The sequence below is a fragment of the Camelina sativa genome, chromosome 5, assembly GCF_000633955.1.
Source record: "Camelina sativa cultivar DH55 chromosome 5, Cs, whole genome shotgun sequence".
In the NCBI taxonomy this organism is placed as follows: Eukaryota; Viridiplantae; Streptophyta; class Magnoliopsida; order Brassicales; family Brassicaceae; genus Camelina; species Camelina sativa.
In genome coordinates, this window is record NC_025689.1 from 212,036 (window position 1) to 225,598 (window position 13,563).

Genomic DNA, 13,563 nt, shown 5'->3' on the forward strand with positions numbered 1-13,563 from the left:
TTAGAAAAAACACTACAAGCCGCGCGTAATATTCTGGTCGTTCCCGTCTCAATCTTCTTCGCCTTCGCGGACACTGTTTCCAATAGCTAACAATGGTGGTGACTGGTGAGTCGATTGCTCCAATCTTTGCTTTACATTTTAAACAATTTTTGAGGTTTTTTGGGTTTACGCTAGGGTTTGAGATGTCTGATTGTAGAAGGGAGTGTGATGTAACAATTTGTGTTATGGATTCGCAAGGCAAATAATTAAGACAGCTCTCTCATCTCAGAAGGAACAAAATTTGTTTTCCGGGAATCTTACTGTACTTAAAAAAGAGAAGAAGCATTTAAAATCTCGTAGCTTAATTAATATAACTTTATGCTCTTTAACTGGGTTCTTAGCTTTTCCTTGATTTGACCTCGGTGTAGAATATGTGCCTTTTTGCGAAAACTTCTCTCCATCTAGACTTTTCACTGTGCTCTGTTGCCTTCTTACTGTGTGGAATCCATCTTTTTGTCTTTATTCTTTTAGTAACTTTTTTTTGTTATTGAACTTGATCAAGGTAAGTCCAATCCAATGTGGGCGTGAATTGGACCAAGCTGAATCTAGAGGAAGCTAATAAAAAGTCGGCCATATAAAGATCTCCAAAGCTTACTAAGGACTCGAGAGGTCAATCGATTACCCCCTTCCTGATTCATGTTGTCTAATAAAACCAAGAGGATTTTAAAAGTTCTTATCCTTTTACTCTCCTGCTTTTCCCTGATGCGTTCAACCAAAACAACTCAATCCAAGAATGATAACTATTGTCCATGTCCACTTACTTCACCATCAACACTTGTTTGTTAAAAATAGGGTCTTTCATCTGTGATTAGGAAAAAAGCACACACACAAATTTTTGATACAACAACTGTTTCCTTGACCTCCATAGAGACTAGGAAAAGATGACTTCTGGTTTTCTTTATGTTCTTGGTTTATTTAGTCACTTTCTGTCCTTGTGTTCTGTTGATAATTGCCTAAAGAAGGAAAGCAAAGAGTTGTTCAGTTGTAGTTACATTTATGGTCTCGTGATGCTTCGGTTAAATATTGGTAGAGAAGTGTCTCTGTTAAAACATTGGTTGGTGGTGGCAATGAAAGTTTGACGCCGGAAATAGAAAGGGCATGAGCTCTTTTTCGTAGGGTTTTGCTTCACCTTGTCTATCTATTACTTATTTTTGCTCCTTACCATGAGTCATCTTGATTTCCTTTTCTTTCTGTTAATAAATAGGATAAGACTCGGTGGTTACATAGTCTTGAATCTTGATACATATGACATTCAGTGTTGTTCTGCATCCATTGAATCTGAATTAAGTTGCCTTACATAGACAACTTCTTCTTACAATTTGATAACAGCTTGTCTGTTTCTTTTTTGTTTTGATTGTTTGATTCCATTAACACGGAAACGCCAGGAAAAGTGAAGTTCTTAACCTTTTTTACAACTTGCACAGAAAGAATAAATATGTCTCACTGAAATAGTCAAAAGTTTGATAGTGACACTAGAACAGCCATGTATTTTTCGTGTAACACAACTTCTCCTTTTTACCTTATAACTTTCGTGTAACACAGCCATGGTTCACAGGGTCGCTACAATATGTATTCACATGGTTCACATTTAAAAAACACACATAGGTAGAAATATGCGTTTTAATGATGCTGTGCTATTGAAACTCAGCTTTAAAACAAGGAAATCTGAAGAGGGAACATATCCAGACTGTAGATAAGGCTGTGAACCAATAGTACATCTGACTTTAAAGACTGTTAGATCTCTTTTGTTTTTTTATGGGAATGGTGAGAAGTGATTCACCATGCATGGAATGGAGTACTCCCAAAAAGGGTCAATAGTGCGATACATTATATGCTAAACTGAGTCACCAAAATAACACAGAGACCCAAGTTTAGCTTTTTGTATGCTTTGTTTGTCACTAACCTTTCTGCATATGGAAAAAGAATCCACCCCCAACAGCCTCCACAATGTCTGGTTAGAGTTGTTCCTCTTGAGGGACAGAGCATCGTCAGCAATTGTTTTAGCTAGTGGTGGACTTTCGCTAATTATCAGATGCGGCGAGCACCAAACGCATCATGTTTTAAAGTTTGGTGATCATGACAGTGGTTGATCATGCGGTCCCCTTTTGAGATTTTTGATAAAATAATGGATGGTTGTGATTGCTTCCTCGATTCTCATGCTGAACAAAGTTTCTTCATTTACTGACTCTGAATAACTCTTTGGTAATATGTAACATAACTCAAGCTGTTGTGGACTTATCTTATTCATAGCCATTAAGGCTCTGCTAATGACCAGTACAGGTGCATGTTATGTGGCAGAAAGTCAACTTCACACCAATATATATGCTCGATTTGGTTCAAAGTAAAAAGTAGAAAGAAGCTACTATGTATGTGTTTACACAATATTGTTTTGTTAGTGTCCATTAAGTACATGATTTTCTTATACGTATAGTCCTTGAAATTCAGCTTGCATAATTGATGATATCAGCACTGAGCTTCTTCTTTTTCCCTTTAACTGATATATTGCAAGGACAAAGTTAATATCCATTTCTAGGTATGTGTATATGGCTAAACCCGCTATATATACACCTCCTTGCTTTGAGTCCTGAGGCCTTCATTACCTCTCTTCTTCTTCATCTTCATCTTTCTTCTTCTTCTTCTTCTTCTTCTTCTTCTTCTTCTTTTATCTTTGGTTTAACCTGGGAAATGGATGTAATAAAGCTTGATTATAACTACAAAGGTGACAATGCATTAAAAGAGTTTGAGAGGATCACCTCGAATGCTGCTGAAGTCCAAGATAACATTTTATGTGGGATCTTAGGAAGAAACAAGGACACAGAGTACTTGAGTAAGTACATGAAAGGCCCTAAGGACGTCTTGGAGTTTAAACGCTCTGTGCCAATCATCACGTACAAAGATATCTATCCGTACATTCATAGAATTGCTAATGGAGAAGACTCTTCTCTTATTACTGGCCATCGTATTACTGAAATATTATGCAGGTCAGTTTCTGTTCCTGTCTGAATGTTTCTTAGTTGCTGTCCTATCTTTGTGTGCGCGCCATCTTTAGATACTAATGAACTGTAATTGCTTTCTTGCATTTTGCAGCTCTGGTACTTCTGGTGGAGAGCCAAAGCTAATGCCGACCATTTCAGAAGATCTTGATCGCCGAACTTTTCTCTACAATCTTATTATTCCAATTGTGAACAAGTAAGCCCTTCTCTGATTTCTCTTTAATAAGTCCTGTCTTTTTCTATGGCCTTTAACATCCTCCTGGATGCTGTTTAAAGCTTAAGGGCAAGCTCTTTTTCTTCTTTCTGATCTCTTTGAAAGCTAAAAAGGAAATACATCTTGTGTGGACATGAATATTTACTTTAAAAGTGACCATCATGCCCAAGAGAAAACAAAGTGGCTGATCTAATATTCCATAAAGAGAACCACTAGGACAGTTCCTGTAGTTGTAGGATAATGGATTTGCCTCAAAAGCTAATCTATAGAAGTGGAAGAACAAAAATGCTTATCAATCTTCTTATCCATAAGCCTCACTGTGAATATTGTTTTATAATCATTGTACCCCACTAACATATGGAATATGGATACATTTACCACCACTCATAGAGGTACTGGCCGTGGTACCAATAAGTCATCACAATAAGGTTCTCACTAAGGAAGAAAAAGAAGTTTGCTTTCTTCTTAAAATTTTGCTTTTTGGGCAATTAGTGATATCATGTCATGTACTAAAAGGTTTGCATCCATCATCTATTATCCACACGCCAGTTTGATGTCCCCACCCAAAGATTCTCAGAGAATTTTGAACAGCACTCACTAAACCTCAAGAATCTTTCATATCCATTAAGGTTATTTACCTTTTTTACCTTCATCTTCTTACTTTGTTTTTAACTCTGTTTTTTTACAGGTACATACCTGGACTTGACAAAGGAAAAGCAATGTACCTAAATTTTGTAAAAGCTGAAACATCAACTCCTTGTGGTATACCAATCAGATCTGTCCTCACTAGTTACTACAAGAGCAAGCATTTTCAATGCAGACCTTATGATCCATTCAACGACTTAACCAGTCCAATCCAAACCATCCTTTGTGAAGACGGCAACCAAAGCATGTACTGTCAGCTACTAGCCGCTCTGATTCAGCGCCACAAAGTGATGCGTTTAGGAGCTGTCTTTGCTTCAGCGTTTCTCCGTGCAATCTCTTATCTCGAGCAGAAATGGAGTGAGCTCTGTGAAGACATACGCAGTGGTCGTCTGAATCCCATGATCACCGATCCAGGGTGCCAAACCGCAATGTCTAGTCTTTTAACGTCGCCGAATCCAGAGTTAGCTAGCGAGATCGAAGAGATCTGTAGAGGCTCGTCGTGGAAAGGGATTCTGTGTCAGCTCTGGCCTAAAGCAAAGTTCATCGAAGCAGTAGTGACGGGATCCATGTCTCAATACATACCAGCACTTGAGCTGTTTAGCCAAGGCAAGATTCCATTGGTTTGTCCAATGTATGCTTCCTCTGAGACTTACTTTGGAGTCAACGTGGAACCACTCTCCAAACCATCCGACGTTGTTTTCACTCTCTTGCCTAACATGTGCTACTTCGAGTTTATACCTCTCGGCAAAAACGGGACACTCTCTTTTGATCTCGACGACGATGAGCAAGTCCCCTGTGATAAGGTTGTTGATTTGGTCAGTGTCAAACTCGGTCGCTACTATGAGCTGGTCGTCACAACTTTCGCAGGTAAATTAAGAAACGTTCTTTAGGGGTTTTTGATCAATCAGGGTTTCGTATTGGTTGATGATTGAATCCTTTCTTGGTCGAACAGGATTGTACCGTTACAGAATCGGCGACGTCCTTCAAGTGGCGGGGTTCTACAACAGGGCACCACAATTCCGGTTTATCTGCAGGAGAAACGTGGTTCTAAGCATCGACTTGGACAAAACCAACGAAGAAGATCTGCATAGGAGCATAACGTTAGCCAAGAAGAAGCTTGGCAGCAAGGCGTTGCTTTTGGAGTACACGAGCTACGTGGACACCTCATCGCTGCCAGGGCACTACGTGCTCTTCTGGGAGATCCAAGGGAAGCTGGAGCCGAAACTGGTAGAAGAGTGTTGCGTAGCGGTTGAAGAAGAGCTGGACTATATCTACAGACAGTGCAGGACGAAAGAGAGATCGATAGGGGCGTTAGAGATAAGAGTGGTGAAACCAGGAACGTTCGAGAAACTGATGGATATGATTATAAGCCAAGGAGGGTCGTTCAATCAGTATAAAACGCCGAGATGTGTCAAGTACAACAGTGCAACGTTCAAGCTCTTGAACGGACACGTAACCGCTTCTTTCTTTAGCACTCGTGACCCGACTTGGGTCCCGTGATCCCCACGAGTCTCAATCAATGACCAAATTATACACTCTTTCTCTCTGTAACTGTAATAATAAGCTGTTCTATAGTATTACGAAAAAAAAAATTATCGTTGCTTCCACTCTGTTTCTTTTGCTTCCGGCAGAAGCAATTCTGCATATATAACAACAACACTGTGACTAAAAAGGCTACATTTTACAGAGCCGCACGCGTTGTGTGAATTATGCCTAATTAAAATATAACTATAGAAGGTCATTTGCAAGAAGCGCATCTGGTGTAGTGGTATCATAGTACCCTCCCACGGTACTGACCAGGGTTCGATTCCCTGGATGCGCATGTTCTTCCTTCCTTTTATTAATTTTAGTATATTCCCAGTACTTTATTTATTCCATCAAATATTCTTTCTATATACATAACTTTGTCGGCAGGGTAGATAAATGGGCTTTGATAGCAGCAAAGTTTGTTTAATTATCCTTCACGTAAGTGTTCCCCAGTCTATCTTTCTTAGTTGTTTTTGCTTTCCTTTTGGTTTGGATAAGTACAGTATCTATTTTGTAGCTCGTCCTGTCTACATTCTTTTGAGAATCGGATTTATGCTATATATACTGGTTTATGACATTCGAACCTCTTATTTTGGTGAAATGTAGAAGTAGCCTCGAAATATAAAGATTTTGTTTGCACATACGTGAATCAAACGAGATAACACGGAATATGATACATAACAAACAGCGCGTAAACACAACTCAACAGAGAATCACTGGAGGACTCATTTATTTTGGGTAGAAAGGAAAAAACTCAAAAGACAGACAAGAAAAGCAAAAGACAAAGTCAGTCTCTCACTCACTGCTTGAGGAGGTCAACGACCTTAGCCCAAGCAGGTCTAGCAGTGATCTTGTTGACCCACTCGCTAACTTTAGGGCGAGACTCAAAGAGCTGCTTGGATTCGGTAGACATGAGGTAATGAATGGCAGGGAGGTGGTGAAGATCAGCCAAAGTGAAGCAATCGCAAGCGACGAAAGGAGAAGTGGCGAGCCTGGCCTCGTAGATATCCAAGACTTTAGCGAGCTTGGATTCGAGGTCTAGGACAGCGGCGGGGTCAGTGGTCATACCGAACATGCCTTTGAAGACACGCTCGAAGGCGAGCTTAGAAGCGATAGGGTCAAACTGTTGACCTTCAACTTGAAGCCAGATGAGAGTAGCAGCCTTGACCTTCTTGCAGCCAGGGCAGAATAGCTTTTCGCCTTTCTCACTGTATTCCTCTGCTATGTACTGTGTGATCGCTCTCGACTCTGCATCGTAATAAATAAATATATTAACAACAAATCAACAAACAAAAAAACATACTATTTGAGGACTAATAATGATGTATGCATTAGGATTAGGACTAAACTAATTAACTAACGATGTGTATGTGATTAGATGGATTATTCCAAATCAAATAATTAAATAATAATAATAATAATTACCGAAAATCGTGAGATCACCGTCCTGGAGAGCAGGAATTTGACCGAAGGGCTGAAACAAACAAACAAACAAACAAAAAAGAGAAATGGTCAGATCAGATCTCTCTAATCAATGGAAGGAAAAAAAAAAAAAAGAGAAAAGAGAGGTGGTTGTGTATAAATACGTTGAGGGAAAGGAAGGGTTCTTGCTTGTGAGCACCGGCTCTCATATCGACGGGGATCAGCTCGAACTGGAGATCTTTCTCGTAGAGAGTAGCCAAGACCCGCATGGTGGCCGTGGACATGGGAACTCCGTGAACCTTGATAGTACTACTTGCCATGATGATGAAGAAGATGAAGAAGACTTGTTGGATCTGATTTTGAAATTGGGAATGGGATGAAGAAGAATGATGGAACCAATGGTGTCTTTATAGAAGAAAGAAGGCAAAGTCGAGCTTGAATTGTTGTTACCAATTTCTTTTTCCAGAACCTTCTCTCTCTCTCTCTTTTTCTTCTTTTTTTTTATTATTGCATTATTGGATTAATTTGTAATTATTACAGGAACCTACATACAATCATGATTCATTTATCTAAAAGGAATGAATTAGATAAAACCTTTTACTAGTATTTTGTAAAACCTTTTTTACTAGTATTTTGTAAAAACTTTTTTAGATTCATCATGTCCACTAAAAATATAGGATTGTAATCATACAAATAAAAATTTCATCCAAAATTCTTTTTTTTTTATAGTATTTTAGCCATTAAAAAAGCAAATAAATCCTTCCTGTGTACTGTAATTAACTCTTGTTTCTCAAAGTGTAGACGTCATCAATGAGATATGATTAATACCACGAGTGAAATGAAAATAATACTAATAAAAGTCTAACCTCTCGTAGAAACGAATATTTTGAGAAGACTCTTCCAAACTTTTTGACGTGTGAACGTGTATTGTTATCGTATTATTTATTATACTTTGTTATCTTAAACATTAAAGGACAATTTAGCGACGAATCCGGTCTTCTTTTTTTTTTTTTTATAAATCAGAGTGAGTTTGTGTAACCCACACCTTTTGACCATCTTCTCATTTCAAAATTCCTCAACACAAGAATCCTACTTTCATCCGATTTTGCATTCAACTTACATTTTAATCCTATTTTACCTCTCTATTATGGTTTCTTAAGATATTTCAAATATTTTGTTTTGTTTTCTACATAGGAGGAGGGATCAAATAAAGGTTGCTGATATTTTTTTTGCAGAAAAAGACAAGGGATTGAATTTTGTAAGGAAAGCAAATTAGCTGGTTGAGATCTAAAGTTAATTTAATTTTAATCAATAAGTGTGATTAGTGGTTGACCATTTACATACATACATCTACCCTCTTGCTGCTTCGAGATTTAACCATTCCATACCTAAACCGGCAACCACATACGTTAACCTGAGAGACACAACAAGAATGATCATGTCTTTCAGAAAACAGAAGCCGGCTTCACACAGTTGTGATGCTCTAGCTGATACATCTCTCCACCGTCCACTGGATCATACTTGCATTTGTAGAAGCTGCAACAACAATAATAATCAACACCCCAACAATAATCAAACAAATTGCTGATCCGAGTTGGACTTATATATAAATAAAGGTTTTGGTTTTGGTTCGCTTTTACCTCCCATCCATCCCAATAATCACCACAGTGTTCTTCTCGTGTCCGAATGCCACTACGTATTGAGTTCCTTCAACCAACCGGAACTGAGCAACTGACCACTCCGAGCTGAAATACTTTGGCAACACACCTATATATGTGGGAAAATAGCAAGGTTTCATTATGACGATGCATGACGTCTCAAAATGCTACTGAGAAACTCGTTTGGGGTTTTTAGGGTATGTACCTCTGAGTAATGATAGAGATGTTGACGGTGCCCAAGCAGAGTGAGTTGCATCAGGTGCCATTCGGGATGTGTCCTTCACTTGAGATCCGGAGTTGGTTTTCAGACCGAAAACATGAACAGTTCCTTTGTCACTTGAGACAGCTAACCATTGGGCATTTGACGAGAAGGCCAAACTATAAATGTCAGCTCTATCTACACCTCTTCTAACCTGCATACATCACAGCAAACAGTTATCATCTCCAAACTAAGAGAGACGGGTGAGAAACTAGTGGATTCATTATTACAAGCTACGAATCAAATAAATGAGGAATGTTAGATTGAATGCTACACATTTTCTTATGAGAACTACCTATGTGAAAAAAGGGTGACTACAGTCACAAGAAATATGCAAATTTTAAAGACAGACAGTAAACTCTATGGGGAAAAACAACAGGGTTGCTTAGTCACAGATAGTAAGTAGTAATACATAAGACTCTTGGGGAGTGATGATTCATTAACGATCTATAAAGTTTTCCTTATCATTGACATCACTCAGTCTCAGGATTATATTCATAGCAACATCTAAATGGGAGGTTTTGAGGTTAAAAGTGGTGCAGATAGAGCTGCTGAGATCTATAGTTTGGCAAAATTCAACAGATAACAGTGAAGAACGCTATAATGTGCCGAATACAAACAGGTTCAATACGAACTCAAAACTAGTTGTGTTTAGGAAATCATCACACTGCACTCTACAGAAGAGATTCTTCTTAAAATCAGAAAATCTTAGTTAAAAGGGTTTGCTTAGCCTAAACAGCTAAATAGAGCAAGGAGGTTCTTAGAGTGCAGTGAGCTATGGTATTGGTAGGTAGTATTAGAATTTTCACAAAAATTGAAATGCAAAAGGCCAAGGCTTTCAGGTGAAAAGAGTAAGTACCTCTTGCAACAAGGTGGCATCAGCAGTATTGAAGACCCGAAGGAGAGTACCCTTGGAACTAGCGGTAGCCAAAAAGTGGCCGTCCTGAGTGAGGGCAAAGCAAGCAATGCTGGAGTCATGAGCCATGATGAACTTAGTCGTCTTATAAGGCGAGTAATGCTCGAGGCGAACTTGGCCCTTTTGCAAACCTAGGCAAACCAAGAGCATTGAAGCAGCTCCCTGAGAAACAGAGCAGAGACCCTTGGGGTTTGCAACGGTTTCGATCTGGTGCAACAGCTTGAGGTCGGCGAAGTTGTAGACAAAAACCTTGAGGTCGAGAACGACAACAAGCCGATCCCTCCGAAGGCGAACAGAACGAACATGAGACCTGAAAGAGAGTTCTCCGATGCATCGGTTGAGGTCATCATCCCAAATCATGACCTTATTTGGAGGATAAGGACCACCAACCAAAGCCAATATGTTGCTTCTGAAAAGCATCTCCACAACGGAAACACCACCACCGCCACGATCATCAAAATCACGCCGGAAAATCTCGGTGAAGGGATCACAATTGAAGACACGGAAGCCGGAATCGGTGCCGACGGCGAAGCAACCGTGGTCCTGGTTAAAGGAGAGGTGGAGCAAGGAAGAAGGTGGTGAAGTGGGATTGGAATCCTCAGAGGGCAGAGGCAAGGGGGAGAAAGAAGCATCTGAAGTGGTGGGAGTCGAGTCCGCTGGCCAAGGGGAAGCGGAGACGGTGGCCATGGACTCTATGGTGAAGATTCCGGAGATATTTCTGATTTAGAGAGGGTTTTGTCGCTTTTTGCTTCACGTCCGTCCGTCCCTGCGTGATTTTTTTTTTTACCCCAAACTGAAATCAATAATAATGTTTTTACCCCCCTACACAACTTATTAAACAGTTAACCAAACCCATTAATTAATACTACTACTAACCTATGAAACTTCAATTATTTCACAACTAGACCATTATTGTCATCAGATTACCATATATCCTTAAGTAATAAAATAGAAGTAAAACAATTTGTATATAATTAAGTGGATCTTTTATTTAAAATCTGTGGGTATTATTACTCCTATTAAAACTTTGGGTAGTGGTGACAAAGCAGCAGAAAATATTCGATTCTTTTTTGCAATTTACACTAATTAAAGTAGCTAGGAACGAGGAGGACCTACCACGTCATCAAATCAAAGTATCGTATTCCTCTTCTTCTTTTCTTTTTTTTAGCAGTATTTTTTTTTGTTCTCAGTTGCAAAACTTTGGAGGATTCGTCGCTAGTCTCTCTAGGCTTTTCTCGAGGTCACTACAGCAATCAAGAGCGCGTCTAGGATGATGGCCACCGGAGATGAGAAATCGGTGATGGTCGTGGGAGTTGACGACAGCGAGCAGAGCATTTACGCCTTGGAGTGGACGCTCGATCGCTTCTTCGTTCCTTACGCTCCCAATTACCCCTTCAAGCTCTTCATCGTCCACGCTAAACCTAACGCCGTCTCCGCCGTTGGTCTCGCTGGTCCCGGTACGCCTCTTTCTTCAACCCCCCTCTTCGTTCCTTCTCTTTTTTTTTTTTTAATTTCGGCATGACATTTATATATATATGTATATTTAATTAGGAACTGCGGAGGTTGTGCCTTATGTTGATGCCGATTTGAAGCACACGGCTGCTAAGGTTGTCGACAAAGCCAAATCAATCTGTCAGTCCAAATCGGTACGCTCTCTCTTCTTGATGACTCTCTCTCTCTCTTATCTTGATCGTTAGCTAGTGAATTTTGGTACTTTGTAGTGTATTTCTTGGACTTATCATCTTCTCACATATTGATATGTATAATTGGACTGTCTTATAAGATTATGAGGTTTATTGGTAATATCAACCTCTACAAGAACATTCGAAAGCTTCAATGAAGCTCACTACTAGAGTACTAGTACTAGGCTTCTCTTATGAGTTTCTGAAACGTTATAGGGTTTGGTGTGCAGGTTCATGGGGCGGTGATCGAAGTATTCGAAGGTGATGCAAGGAATATCCTATGCGAAGTTGTAGATAAACACCATGCTTCTATTCTTGTTGTTGGCAGCCATGGTTATGGAGCTATCAAGAGGTACCGTTTATATATAATTTCTCATCCTTAATTACTTGTTATATATAGCCTTAATCATCAAACAATATATTAATTTGTCTTGGTTGGGGGGCAGGGCGGTACTCGGGAGCACGAGCGACTACTGTGCTCATCACGCTCATTGCTCGGTCATGATCGTGAAGAAGCCTAAGATCAAGGCTTGAAAAGCTAGCTAAAACTCCCTTCTTTTCTTTATCAGTCAAAGCAAAGTCTCTATCATTCAGAATTACAAGTGAAATAATCTTATAGCCAGCTTGATGTAAAACAATTCAAGACAATATCAGTATTTGTGGTGTTTATTACCTTCTTTTGGTATTCTTCTAAAAGTTCAATAAATTACCAAAAGAAAAAAACGTACATTGTCTGCAAATCGGTGTGGAAAACACTCTGAGAGACTAGACCACAGAAGAAAGCAATTGAACGAACTAAAGAGAGAAGAAACCGAATGCTGTTTTTAAAAAGTGAACAAATTAGTTTGGTTATTGGATGAATGTTGTTGGTTTCATCAGATGAATGGGATGGTATGGTTGGATAATATGATATATATCTGAAATCCGAATTAAACTAAAATTAAATAAAATTATCCACAAACACACACAGTAGTAGAAAAGAAAAAAAAAAAAGAAAAGGAGAGTCCAATGTCTTATTGTTGTCCGGTTATGAACCACGTCATCTTTAAAACAGGTCGGACGAGAAAGCAAAGGATAGATTTGTAAGAAAGACCCCATCGGGCGAGAAAGAGAAAGAGAGAGAGAGAGCGAAGGAGAATAATTTCTCAATTGATTTTTGTTTGACATTTTTTTTTTTTTTTGAAAACGAGATTTTCGTTGTGAGGGGAGGATTTGTGTTACTGGTGGTGAGCTATGGCCGGAGCTACAGATTTGGGTTGCGGTGATGATCGCATAATAATTGGTGACCAATCGGACGGTGGAAAACGCGGGAACGATGAGGATGGTTCTCCAACTCGTGTCGAAGTCTCATGCTCGATTTGCCTCGAATTGGTGCTCGACGATGGTACCAGATCCAAGGCTAAACTCCAATGTGGTCACCTTTTCCATTTGGGTATTTCCCTTCCACCTCTCAATGCCTAATGATCTGATGAATCCATGGTTGCTTAGCTATTTCTTGTTAGGATCTTTTTGTTCAATTCTCTCTAAAATGCTTGACTTTGACGATAGAGATAACCCAATGAATATGAGACACAACATCTATATATATACAGAGGGATTCCAAAAAGTATTTAAAAAGCTCTCCCCTTGCTCTGATTTGATGATGATCCGGTAATATGATGTCCATATCGTGTTCTGACAATTGTGTTTAGTACTTTCATCTTGTGAACCGCTTTCTTCTCTTCTTAGAGATGTAATTTTTTTGTGTTTTGTTGTGGGCTGCTGAATTTTGCTTGCTACTTTCTTTTTTGAAGATTGCATTGGATCTGCTTTTAACATGAAAGGAGCCATGCAATGCCCTAACTGTCGTAATGTCGAAAAGGGTCAGTGGTTGTATGCTAATGGCTCTACTCGCCCGCTTCCTGACTTTTCCTTGGAAGATTGGATCCCTGAAGAAGACTTGTATGGTTTAACTTATCCCGAAATGGTAATTATAATGCTCACTCCTTTCTGCTGTGCTGCAATTGTGTTTTCTTTTCGTGTACATGACAACTGTGCTTTAATATCATCATACCATCCATTGTTGATTCTCTCGACTATGTGAGATCGTTTACCCTAAAGTTGTGTTTGCAGCAATATCGGGTCCATTGGTGCCCGTTTGGTGAACTCGCTCAAGCAGGTTCTTTCGAGTAAGCCTACACCTTTCCCATGATTTTTTTTTTTTTTTTT

General features: G+C 39.3%; 5 protein-coding genes and 1 non-coding gene across 7 annotated transcripts in view; 4 read left to right on the plus strand and 2 right to left on the minus strand.

Annotated features, from left to right (window-relative positions):
• Positions 18 to 5,498, plus strand: LOC104784525 (putative indole-3-acetic acid-amido synthetase GH3.9). 2 transcript variants are annotated; one of them, XM_010509556.2, is made up of 4 exons: positions 1,524 to 3,020; positions 3,127 to 3,228; positions 3,935 to 4,758; positions 4,844 to 5,498. In XM_010509556.2, exons 1-4 carry the CDS (start codon positions 2,575 to 2,577, stop codon positions 5,389 to 5,391), a joined length of 1,920 nt encoding a protein of 639 aa, XP_010507858.2. In that variant the 5' UTR covers positions 1,524 to 2,574; the 3' UTR covers positions 5,392 to 5,498. The 2 variants fall into 2 exon arrangements, with proteins under 2 accessions (XP_019101135.1, XP_010507858.2); XM_019245590.1 differs by lacking the exons at positions 1,524 to 3,020; positions 3,127 to 3,228 and adding an exon at positions 18 to 105.
• On the plus strand, positions 5,643 to 5,713 carry TRNAG-CCC. Its single transcript has one exon. It is a non-coding gene; the product is annotated as a tRNA-Gly (tRNA).
• Positions 6,028 to 7,306, minus strand: LOC104784526 (glutathione S-transferase F8, chloroplastic). The gene is made up of 3 exons (XM_010509557.1): positions 7,005 to 7,306; positions 6,844 to 6,892; positions 6,028 to 6,666 (listed from the first exon to the last, which is right to left on the minus strand). Exons 1-3 carry the CDS (start codon positions 7,158 to 7,160, stop codon positions 6,218 to 6,220), a joined length of 654 nt encoding a protein of 217 aa, XP_010507859.1. The 5' UTR covers positions 7,161 to 7,306; the 3' UTR covers positions 6,028 to 6,217.
• LOC104784527 (autophagy-related protein 18a) lies at positions 8,118 to 10,497 on the minus strand. The gene is made up of 4 exons (XM_010509558.2): positions 9,617 to 10,497; positions 8,704 to 8,911; positions 8,481 to 8,607; positions 8,118 to 8,376 (listed from the first exon to the last, which is right to left on the minus strand). Exons 1-4 carry the CDS (start codon positions 10,358 to 10,360, stop codon positions 8,286 to 8,288), a joined length of 1,170 nt encoding a protein of 389 aa, XP_010507860.1. The 5' UTR covers positions 10,361 to 10,497; the 3' UTR covers positions 8,118 to 8,285.
• Positions 10,844 to 12,042, plus strand: LOC104784528 (universal stress protein PHOS34). The gene is made up of 4 exons (XM_010509559.2): positions 10,844 to 11,130; positions 11,225 to 11,319; positions 11,586 to 11,707; positions 11,802 to 12,042. The coding sequence occupies exons 1-4, from the start codon at positions 10,944 to 10,946 to the stop codon at positions 11,887 to 11,889; spliced, it is 492 nt and encodes a 163-aa protein (XP_010507861.1). The 5' UTR covers positions 10,844 to 10,943; the 3' UTR covers positions 11,890 to 12,042.
• Positions 12,370 to 13,563, plus strand: part of LOC104784530 — a 2,564-nt gene continuing 1,370 nt past the window's right edge. Inside the window, exons 1-3 of the mRNA XM_010509560.2 lie at positions 12,370 to 12,787; positions 13,149 to 13,321; positions 13,468 to 13,523. Of these exons, the coding sequence (XP_010507862.1) occupies positions 12,589 to 12,787; positions 13,149 to 13,321; positions 13,468 to 13,523 (428 nt within the window). The 5' untranslated portion in view covers positions 12,370 to 12,588. The remainder of the gene's footprint in view (positions 12,788 to 13,148; positions 13,322 to 13,467; positions 13,524 to 13,563) is intronic.

Coding starts and splice junctions, on each gene's coding strand:
- LOC104784525 (XM_010509556.2), top strand. CDS start 2,575: ATGTGTATATGGCTAAACCCGCTATATATACACCTCCTTGCTTTGAGT. Junction 3,021..3,126: donor ATTACTGAAATATTATGCAG/GTCAGTTTCTGT, acceptor TGCATTTTGCAG/CTCTGGTACTTCTGGTGGAG. Junction 4,759..4,843: donor GGTCGTCACAACTTTCGCAG/GTAAATTAAGAA, acceptor TTGGTCGAACAG/GATTGTACCGTTACAGAATC.
- LOC104784526 (XM_010509557.1), bottom strand. CDS start 7,160: ATGGCAAGTAGTACTATCAAGGTTCACGGAGTTCCCATGTCCACGGCC. Junction 6,893..7,004: donor AACCCTTCCTTTCCCTCAAC/GTATTTATACAC, acceptor TGTTTGTTTCAG/CCCTTCGGTCAAATTCCTGC. Junction 6,667..6,843: donor CGGTGATCTCACGATTTTCG/GTAATTATTATT, acceptor ATTACGATGCAG/AGTCGAGAGCGATCACACAG.
- LOC104784527 (XM_010509558.2), bottom strand. CDS start 10,360: ATGGCCACCGTCTCCGCTTCCCCTTGGCCAGCGGACTCGACTCCCACC. Junction 8,608..8,703: donor ATCTCTATCATTACTCAGAG/GTACATACCCTA, acceptor CCACATATATAG/GTGTGTTGCCAAAGTATTTC. Junction 8,377..8,480: donor ATTATTGGGATGGATGGGAG/GTAAAAGCGAAC, acceptor TTGTTGTTGCAG/CTTCTACAAATGCAAGTATG.
- LOC104784528 (XM_010509559.2), top strand. CDS start 10,944: ATGATGGCCACCGGAGATGAGAAATCGGTGATGGTCGTGGGAGTTGAC. Junction 11,131..11,224: donor CGTTGGTCTCGCTGGTCCCG/GTACGCCTCTTT, acceptor ATATTTAATTAG/GAACTGCGGAGGTTGTGCCT. Junction 11,708..11,801: donor GGTTATGGAGCTATCAAGAG/GTACCGTTTATA, acceptor GTTGGGGGGCAG/GGCGGTACTCGGGAGCACGA.